The sequence below is a fragment of the Labrus bergylta genome, chromosome 1, assembly GCF_963930695.1.
Source record: "Labrus bergylta chromosome 1, fLabBer1.1, whole genome shotgun sequence".
Taxonomy (NCBI): Eukaryota; Metazoa; Chordata; class Actinopteri; order Labriformes; family Labridae; genus Labrus; species Labrus bergylta.
In genome coordinates this window covers 31,963,196-31,974,333 of record NC_089195.1, presented here as the reverse complement: position 1 = coordinate 31,974,333, position 11,138 = coordinate 31,963,196, and the positions used below count along the sequence as shown (strand labels likewise).

General features: G+C 40.5%; 1 protein-coding gene across 1 annotated transcript in view; it reads left to right on the top strand.

The window, feature by feature from the left end:
• Positions 1-8,249: 8,249 nt before the first annotated feature.
• LOC110004085 (putative methyltransferase NSUN7) overlaps positions 8,250-11,138 on the top strand; it is a 22,410-nt gene continuing 19,521 nt past the window's right edge. The window contains exons 1-3 of the mRNA XM_029282649.2: positions 8,250-8,422; positions 9,040-9,222; positions 11,005-11,063. Of these exons, the coding sequence (XP_029138482.2) occupies positions 8,266-8,422; positions 9,040-9,222; positions 11,005-11,063 (399 nt within the window). The 5' untranslated portion in view covers positions 8,250-8,265. The remainder of the gene's footprint in view (positions 8,423-9,039; positions 9,223-11,004; positions 11,064-11,138) is intronic.

Genomic DNA, 11,138 nt, shown 5'->3' with positions numbered 1-11,138 from the left:
TCATTCATTTCTGTTGTTGTTGCTGCTGCTCTGTTTGTCTCTGTCTGTCTTTTTCTTTACATCTGTCTGTCTATCTCACTTTACAAGCCCAACACCATTGTGATAGATGGCCCCTCAACCAAGCAGAAACCTCTGGTGTCAAAAAATGAAGTCGATGCAGAAATGCAAAATCCTGCAGTTCCTCAAGTGTCCACTAGAGGCTGGCTGCAGAAGCACCAGAAGTCACATACACACCCTATTTTAAAAATGCTACAGTATAAATAAACATGTTTTCAACCTGGTTTAAATAACTAAATAGGTCTGGTTAGCTCATGTCTCGATCGGCACACACTGTAAGAGGGGTGATTTTTTTAACAACTCAGCTGTTTTGATTTTATGAAGGATAAGCGTTATTCAAAATAAGGAGCGTAGCTGAGCTAAATGACAAGCGGACACGGTGTAACAGTTTGTCAGGAGGCTTAAAATCCGCCTCAGCTCGTTAGGTTGAATGAAAATTAGGCTGAGACGTGATTTCCAGCATGGAGACCGCCATCGATGGGACTCCAGCGCCCCCTGCAGGAACAGATGGGTGACATCACTCAGGCTTCGTATATTCATATTTACAGTGTATGAGTTCAACGAAGTGCAGATGGATGGATAGCACTTGTGCAGAATCTTCAAAGACACTTCTGGACAATTAATTGACACAAAATATTTCCTTGGTAATAACAAAGTGTTTTTCCAGTCAATGCCAGTGTACAGATTATTCCAAACATAGATGCAGGTTTACTACAGGTGTCCCTCTGAACTATTTCTCTTGTACATTAGTTATTAGTTTTAACACTTAGAAAAGGATCCGAATTCTCTATGAACAATTCGTCAAAAGTATTATGATGCCACATCATCGCTCACATTTAAGTTGACAGAAGGATTTTTAAACCGGACGAGGAAGCATCAAATACAATTGCATATTCCCATAGGGAGCACAGGAAGTTTAAAAATGGAAAGAAACTCTTAATAGGTGAACAACTGACCCTCCCTGTTGAACAATTGAAATAAAATTTCTCATGTAACACTCTGCCTCGCCCAAATGAGCAACCTTTGACCAATCAAAACTGTTGTTACATGTGAAATAGTGTTGTAGGATTATTGTAGATTGTGAAGTTTGTCAAAATGACTTGCTGTTTTCAATCAGTGTTACTTTAATTTTCTGTAACGTTATCCTGTGATCTTATTCCTCTGAGATATAGATTTAATAGACAGTTCTATCTTTTATCTCTAGCTATGCAAGGCTCCTTTTATTAATCTGACAACAGCGCCCTCGTGTGGCGGTGGTGGTAATTATAGAGATCTGGAATTGTCAGCTCGTCCCCTTTGCTGGCTGACTTCATCAATAACGGTACGTACTGAAAACAGCTCCGTGACAGGCTGTAAATATTAAGCCATAAAAGTAACTTTAACCAAATCAAAAGGCCTACAAAGTGACATAAGCAGTCTTGTCATGTTTTATGACTGTTGCTGGGTTGTCATTTGTGTTTAATATTTTTCTGCTGAGTTAAGTTTACTTGCTAAGTGTGCTAGTTTATGTAATTTGGGTTGTCCAAAGTGCGGCCCGCGGGCCATTTGCGGGCCTTAATGGGATTTTTTAAGGCAGAATCTGATCAGTTAAGAATCAGAACAGATTTTGGCCCGATGCCTCATTCAGATTGTCATATTATGTTTTTTTCTTTTTCATGTTAGCAAGGGCTGAAAAATATTCCTAAAATAGAAAATGTTCTGTACAATGTATGTTTTTCATTTTTTTTCGACTGCTTTTACTATTTTCCAAATTTTTTGTCAACTATGAAAATAAACCTATGAACAATTTTTGCAAACAAGCGGACTGTTGTTTCACCATTCAATAACCTGAGCTTAATACAAAAAGCTTTTACAAAAAATGAACCACATTATTTGTTAACAGGCTTGATTCTGATCTAATAAAGTAGGCCGAAGAAATCTAAGTATTTGATTCCCTTTTAATAAAGGCTTTCTTTTGCTAGCCTTTTGATTGTGATACAAAGCCTTACTATTTTTTCAAAATAATGAGAACACAATAGACAACACAATCATATTTTGCCCCTCATGTGGTGACGATTCTGGCGTCAAGTCGGGCACCTAATTCTTTTCAGAGTTTCAGAGTTGTTGTTCCAACTTGAGTTGGTGTTCATGTGCATTTTACCACTCGGAAACTCGTTTTCCCCGATGTTTCCAACACCACATGAATGCACCATAAAGCATTCAATTATTTTACTTCCATTTCAGGTAAAGGAACATGGCCTCCGTTGGTTTTCTGCTCTTAACGCTCGCTGTCCTCAACAGTATAGGAAGTGTGAAGAGTAATGGTAAGATCCTCCGTCGTATCGGAGTTTGAAATATTTGATTCTTCTTGGTATTCATGTGATTCTTTCTTCACAGGCTTTGTGGAAATTCACTGCAAGACTCAAAACATCGGACAGTATGAGCAGGAGTCACGACTTGACTGTGTAATCCACTACTCTGAAGGAGACGTAGTAGACGTAGAAGATCCTGAAATCGTGGTGGTAACTTGGATGAAAGAGGAGGTTGAAGAACCCGTACTTAAATACGAAAATGGAAAACTAACATTGTTGCCTGGATATTCATTTGCTGAACCGTCCTGGAACAACAAGAACGTGAACGTATCCCTGCTCATTCACAAAACTGCTGTTAAGGACGAGGGAGATTATACATGTCATGTGCTCACAGACAGTGGTTTTAACACCAACCACACCAGACTGAACGTCACAGGTGAGCTCTAAGATAAAACTTTGTCTCAGCTTCTTTGGCACACACACACACACACACACACACACACACACACACACACACACACACACACACACACACATCATTTTGAGGGAATGATTTATCTCTGAAGCAGCCCCTGAGAGCTCATTTTTCTGTCTGTTTGTGTAAACATTTATAAGATTAAAGACAGAAGATGGACTGCAGGAAAGATGTAAAAGTGAGCTAGATGGAATGTAGATTGTGTGGAGAACGGGGGACTTTCCTTCCCCATCAGGCTGGTATTTACCTTCAACAGAGACTGTTCAATGTTTGCTCGGTGTCTTTGCTACTTTCTGTTTCTTCATGACAAATAAGATGTCTGCTGTCATAAAGTACATTTGCTTATCACACATCAAATATCAGTGGTAAAATAATAGTGTGATGATTGATGTCGAGGGTTGAAGTTCAGATTAATAATCATGTTTCATCTCCATGTTCTCCTTCAAGCCAAATACGGAGTGCCAACTATTCAGCCTCAAACTCAGGACATTGATCTGAACACCGACGGTTCCCTGACATGCAAGTCCACCGGCTACCCAAAAGGCCGACTCAGCTGGTTTGATAAAGACAACAAGCCTTGGTTAGAGCAACCCGAGGTGGAGGTGCTGAAGACAGAGAATGGTCTGTTTATCCTCTCAAGCACGCTGAAAATACAGTGAGGATCCGCCTTCTCCCAGTACACCTGCAAAGTGTTCAACGCCAGAGGAGACGAAGAGGCGCAGAAATCTTTCATCAATGGAGGAAGTTCACAGAGTGAAGGTAAGTTCCTCCGTCGTATCAGAGTTTGAAATATTTGATTCTTCTTGGTATTCATGTGATTCTTTCTTCACAGCCTTTGTGAAAATTCACTGCAAGACTCAAAACATCGGACAGTATGAGCAGCAGTCACGACTTGACTGTGTAATCCATTACTCTGAAGAGGTAGAAGATCCTGAAATCTTGACGGTAACTTGGAGTAGAGAGGGGGTTGAAGAACCTGTACTTAAATACGACCAAGGAAAACTTACATCGTTGCCTGAATATTCATTTGCTGAACCGTCCTGGAACAACAAGAACGTGAACGTATCCCTGCTCATTCACAAAACTGCTGTTAAGGACGAGGGAGTTTATACATGTTATGTGTCCACAGACAGTGGTTTTAACAAGAACCACACCAGACTGAACGTCACAGGTGAGCTCTAAGATAAAACTTTGCGTCAGTTTTTTGGCACACACACACACACACACACACACACACACACACACACACACACACACACACACACACACACACACACACACACACACACAGACACACACACACATATGGATCATTTTGAGGGAATAATTAATTTCTGAAGCAGCCCCAGACAGCCCATTTTTTAAGTCCTGTGTTGGGCTCTGGTTTCATGTGTCGAGTAATCTCCATCTGATTCCTGCTGTGAAATGTGGCATGTATAAACAAAGAGACTGGTTTATGTCTGTCTTTTGTTGTGTTTATGTAGCTTTTTTGCGACCGAGTGCAACTTCTCCACATCAGCTGTTATCTTCTCAATCTCAGATATTTGTTTTCCTTCTTCTTTTTCATCGGTCGTCTCTCAGAGAAACTGGCTCACATGCCTTTAAAATCTTGAATTCTGATCAAGCCCGTCAGACCAAATATTCTCTACTGCATATGTGAATGATTAACTGTTCTCTAACACAGATTTAACCATTGACCTGGTTGGATAAAAAACAGTGCCAAAATAAATGTAACACGATGAGTTCATGAAAAGGTAAACACGACAAACATCTTTAAACTACTCTCAGTAGATGAGCTTCAAATCAGTGTGTGCAAAAATACTGAACTTTATACTCTTTTTAAAAATGATTTTTAAATTGGTTTGTTTTTTTTAGCACTAGCACCTATTGTACCAACTGTGAATTGTGATGGTATTGTCTGTAATAAAACAAAATCTAAATAAGAAAATTGTTTTTTTGTTGCTGTTTTGTGCCCCATGTGGTCACTTGAAGAAGTGCAGATGTTTTAAACTTCCTGTTGGCTTCACATTGCAGTCCTGGAGGTTACTGCTTGATATGTTGTCATAATTGTTTCAACCTGTAAAACCTGTAAAGCATGTGCATGTTTAGATGTCGTGCTTTTCTGTAAAACATGAAGTGTGCAATGATCGATCATTCACACTAAATTAGAAATATTTATAAACTACATAGATGATATTTATGTGTCCTTATGAGGCACAAAGCTGGAATCAACAGGAGAGGAGTGAGAGCAGGTGAGCGCTAGAGTCTGTTGAAAGTGTTTGAGGACACCTGGTGGACAGCTCCGGCATGGCAGGTTATGGGGAGGAGGAGGAGATTAATTAAGGGCCCTAGGAGAAGGGAGCAGATTTCAGGAGTTTGGATTAAGAGAGTCTGCATTCAGAAAGGTGCTTATAGGTCTAAAAGTACGCTTGTAGTTTGATATCCTTTATTTTCCTTCTTTGCAATGGAAGCCTCAGAGTTACAGTTCAGAAGATTACCAGAAGAGGGCAGCATTAGACAGTCATCTGAAACATACAGCACAATACACCTTAAAGTTTGATCTGTTAACAATTCATAGATGACAGCTTCTCCATCCATCACTGATTCTGTAAATTCCCAGTTTTGTTTCAGTCTGAAGACTTGATATGAGAGGAAAGATGGTCACTAAACAGGATGGCCACTTTGAGTCTAAAGAGCTGAGAAGTCAAATCTGCTGCTGTCGTTTCTCACCGAGGAAGAATCCAGCCACTCTATGGCGAAATTAAACCAGAACATCTGATGATTATCTCTTCATTTTCATAGTTAGTCACTGGTGTACCAATTGTTGTTGAACAGGAATATATTGTCCAACCAGCAAGAGTATCCGCATGTTTTTCATTTGTCATCAGTATGTTATGAGAAGGTTATAAAAAAGGCCTCTAAAAGAGCTGGCCTGCTTACCTCGGGCAAGAATCTGAGTCCTGGGAAACTCTAATGGTGTACTCGGGGTTGGGGAGGGGGAGGGAGTCTTACAAGTGTGCACTTGTGCACTTAAAGGGGGGGTACTTGAAAGTGTTCACTTTTGTGTTTCAAAGTGTGCACTCGTAAGGGAGCACTTAAATGTGTACTTATTCACTTTGAAGTGTGCACTTGTAAGTGAGCACTTAAATGTGTACTTACTCACTTTGAAGTGTGCACATGTAAGGGAGCACTGAAAGGTGTACTTATGAACTAAAAGTGTACACTTGTAAGTGAGCACTTAAATGTGTACTTATTCACTTTGAAGTGTGCACTTGTAAGTGAGCACTTAAATGTGTACTTACTCACTTTGAAGTGTGCACATGTAAGGGAGCACTTGAATGTGTACTTATTCACTTTGAAGTGTGCACTTCTAAGTGTTCACTTGGAGTTTCAGACTTTCCTTCACTTATTTCACTTATTTGACTGCACACCGTTAACAAGTTCTCTGCTCACTTTGGAGACTGGTGAAGAATTCAGCATCCAACTCGGGATTTAGATTTCATTCTCTCTACTCGAGCGTGATACTTTCCTGTGCCTTTACTATTTATTACAAAACTATTTTTCATCCATCTGCTCTGTCATGATTTCATTTGGTTATTTCCTCCTTGAGTTTTCACTTGACAAGGACGGGTGCACTTGAAGGGGGCGTGCAGGGACGTGACAACAGATGGTATTTCTTTAGCAGCCTTAACATTATAAACTTGTGTAACCTCTAATCAAATAGGCTGCTACAACATCAAATATGTCGTGGCTGGCTGGCCAATTCTGGTCCTGAAGATGGTTGTTTTGACCATTTTCTGGTGGTGTCATGTTGTGCACTCGATGGGCCTGATCTGACAGGTATTCACTCTTGGACTCTATCTATCTATCTATCTATCTATTTATCTATCTATCTATCTATTTATCTATCTATCTATCTATCTATCTATGTATCTATCTATCTATCTATCTATCTATCTATCTATCTATCTATCTATCTATGTATCTATCTATCTATCTATCTATCTATGTATCTATCTATCTATCTATCTATTTATCTATCTATCTATCTATCTATCTATCTATCTATCTATCTATCTATCTATGTATCTATCTATCTATCTATCTATCTATCTATCTATCTATCTATGTATCTATCTATCTATCTATCTATGTATCTATCTATCTATCTATTTATCTCTATTGATGTTGATGTAAATGCTTCAGGTCCTCTTCCACAGGTATGTAATGTACTTATTGTATACCTGTCTCAGAGAGGAAAGGCCCCCTTCATTATCATATTGTTGCCATGGCATTTCAAACTCAGGCACGACAGCGAGGTGATGAGTGTATGATGTGCTCTAACTCAACAGGAGGACTAACACTGTATGAAACTCAGTGAAGCGTAGAAGAAAAACAAAACGGCTTTTCAGGAGAGCAGGACATTTTTGCCGTTAATAATTGCTCGGGGTTGCGTTTCTTTAAGAAGCTGAGCTGTGTGTCGTTCCCACGAGGACGATTGTGAATGACAAAAGGTAAGACCCGCCATGCAACTTTAAACAGCACATCATCTTCTATGCAGATTACACTAAGCTGCTGTCGCTCCCTGCTCCTCTATAAGTGGACTTTCTCCCCGGGCCCGAGCTCGACAAAACTGCTTCACACTCATTAAATCACTGCCGTTTGATATTCATTAATTTATTCCATCTGCTCTGGCGTGGCCTTTATTGGACACGTTGCACATTTCTGGTCAATTCTAACTTTGCGCTTAAAGATTGATGAGTGCTGTAAAAGCCGATTACACTCTGTCAGTGTTTCTCTCTATTAATCTGCTTTAATGAGAGGTTAGTGGTCCCTGCTGCCTTTGGGTGTTTAATCCTTATGGGGCCAGTTCTTATTGTCAAGTCAAGTGATGTCATTTAAACCCCCAAGAAGCCACACATGTCCACTCACTGTGGCTTTATTATCGTGTGTGTGTGTGTGTGTGTGCTGCACAGAGACGAGTGGGGCAGGTCAGTGAGAGGTGGACCTTTGTCCGGGGTCGGACTGCTGCCCATTATTTATTCATGCCCGTGTATCTGACCGGTCGCCCTAATTGCACCAGGAGGAGCCCAATTACCCTCCACAGTCTCACGTTCACAGTAACAGGAAGCTGTGTCGCATGTGGGCCATGACTCACTGCACACGTCTTATTTACATTAGGACGTCTCAGGTGTGCAGAGAAACGTTTTTGTGACTGTTTGAAGATGGTAAATTCCACAAACAGAGAGGCTGGAATGTAAAAAAAAAAAAAAAAGAGAGAGTGTGCTGGACTTTAGTGACTGGTTTTGTTGCTTGGAGGATTCATGGCAGATTAAAGTAAGCTCCTCATGCTCTCTTTTTTTGTTCCTTCTTTGATGGTTTTGTGTTTGTTTGTTTATTTTTCTTTCTTCTCTTACAGCAGGCTCAAGAGAAGATGAGAATATGAACACTGCGACAGGAAACATCCTCATTTCAAATCAGGAGGAAGAAGAAGACGAAGAAGAAGAAGAAGAAGAAGAAGACAGCCAACCGACCGACAAGGAGACCATTAAGTTTCTACTTCCTCTTTCCAGTCTCTGTAAATCTTCACCTACACCAGGTAAGATGCATTCCTACTCCTTATAACACTTTATCAGAATGAGAAAGGGGAAATTCTTGTCCTGATTCTAAGAATTTTCTTAGAATTTATTTACTAGGAGCGACTCTTAATACTGAGGAGGCTTCATGAATACGGCCCTAGGAGTTTGCTTACATTGGTTATTAATTAAAAACAAGAAGCCATCTTGTACTTGTACAGTTTTGCCGTGGTATCGTAACAGGAATAGGTAGAGTAAAAAGATTTCTAGGTTTATATCCCAGCTTAAAAATCTACAGTATTGTGAAAACCCCAGATATGAGAATCTGTGTCATCCTCCTCTGTTGTCTAAAATGCAGATTCCATTCCATTTGGGACCCAATAGTCAACAGGTTTCAGGTGTGTTATCTTGGTCAAAGGGAAATGTGATTGTGTTTTTTTCCACCAATATCATGTTTATTAACTGGTTCACTGGGTATCAAAACCAGCACTCTCCCTGTGTATCATCTGATGTCCTTCTTTTGTCTCTTTCTAACTTTCACAACAAGTCCTCGTTCCAGCTCTCCAATTTTTCCGTTTGTTGTTCTTTCAATACTTCACTGCCACCCTTATCTTCCCCCCCCATCCTTCTTCCCCATCAGCCTCCCCTCCGTCAGATCAGGCCTACGTGCAAGCAGCGGCCGTTTTCCATCGGCTGCGATCGGAGAAGACGTCCTCGCAGCAGCTGCTGCACTATGAGAAGAAGACGGACACACCGCTGCCACAGAGCGGGGACAAACCCACCCAGAGACAGGCCTTCCAGCTCGCCTTCAGCACGCTCAAATGTAGGAAATCTCCACAGGTTTCTCGCATTGTTTACAAAACTCCTCACATCTTTGAAGCATATTTAGTTTAGTAAGCAGACGCACACTCTGCTGAGCATTTGATGGTTGACTAAGTAATGTCAGAGTGAAATGAATTTGATCAACTCCATTTCTGCTACCTCTGCAGACCTCACACACCTCCTATAAGGAAAGCCTTATCTCTATAATGAACAGGAGAGGAGCCGCAGCTTGTGTCAACTCCAATATTCACTTCTGAATAGCGGCCTGCAGAGAAAACTGTAGATGAAGTGGTATATGTACAGTCGCACATTTCATTTCCCCATGGGACTACCAATTACTTCAGCTGGAGGGGCGGCAGATGTCTGTGAGGGAGGTGATAAGAGGGTGCATGCCATGGACACACACACACACACACACACACACACACAGAATGACATATTGAATAGCACACGTGAGGAGTGGATGTTATCCAGCCATGCAGAAAGGTTCGATTTGATTTAGTCAGGTTTTAGAGATTTTTATTGTGCTATCATTTTTAATAGACTTTACATTCAAAGCTGCCCTGAAACGTTTTCAGATCTATAGCATGAGAGTACGGTCGGGTTATACTTCAGTAGGATTCTAGTAAAATGCAAAACAATATCCATACCTTTTTCAATACCACGGCACAAATGTACAAGTCATATGCACCAAATATTTAATAACAATCGAACAAAACATTACATGTAAACTTCTGCAGACTTTCTAAATGCATAAATAAGTTTGCAACGTTGCTGTACCCGATATGTAGCCGATGTATTTGTGCATGCAAAATACGACAGATTTTGGTAAAACATTTTTAATTCGACTGAAAAACTTGTTTAAAAGCTTCAGTACTTAAAGTTGATCTATTAGGCTGATCCCCATTTTAAAACTCACATATAAATGATAAATGGACTTGAGCTTGTATAGTTCTTTTCTAGTCTTCTGACTACTCAAAGCGCTTTTACACCGCAAGTCACACCTACACATTCACACACTGATGGTAGATGCTGCTGAGTAAAGAGACCATCAGAAGTAACTAATCCCATTCATACACTGCAGATGAAGCAGTCGGAGCAATCAAGGGGTTAAGTGTCTTACTCAAGGACACATCGGACATGTGGCTGCAGGAGTTGGGGATAGAGTGCATCATTAGTAAACATATGTTGGAATAATCCCAGGATAAGTCTGCAGAGGGCGCTAAATTGCATGTTATGCAAATCATGCGATAGTTCCTCGATATGAAAGAATGTCACACTTCAAGCCTCTGCAGGTGGAGCCGTTTTACAAAGGCTCTCTTCTCCAAGCACTGGAGAGCAGCCCTCCTCTGGCAGCCCTGCAGTGTCCTGCCCCTTGGAAGTGCTGGCCAATCAGAAGAAAGTGGGCACGTAGGGAGAGGCTGATTAAAGAGACAGCAGCGGAAATGAAACATTTCAGGCAGAGTCTGAAATGAGCCATTTTACTGACGAGCTGCAAATCATGCAAAGCTTCTGTGTAAGATTCACAGACTGACAACATGAAAGGAGAAAATGAGGATAATATGGGATCTTTAAAAAAAAGGATGCTATCCAAACCACATCAGATTGTTCTAACAACTGATACTAAGACAGAACTTCAAAGAAGGTTAGCTCCAAATTTCAGCAAATTAAACCAAATTTCAGCAATTGTGTTTCCGTAATTTAGGTGACTGAGCCTCTAAGATTAAAATGTTTTGAAGTTAAATTCATCTCAAATGAAATCCAAAATGTTTTTTTTTTGCAGACCAAGATTTACTGGAGGACATCATCACTGACAGCTGCTTCCACACGTCTCAGCATATTGTGAGTCCCACCAAACCTGAAAAAAAAAAAAGAAACTGATTAAAAGCACTTCAGCAGTTACTCACTGACTGTTAA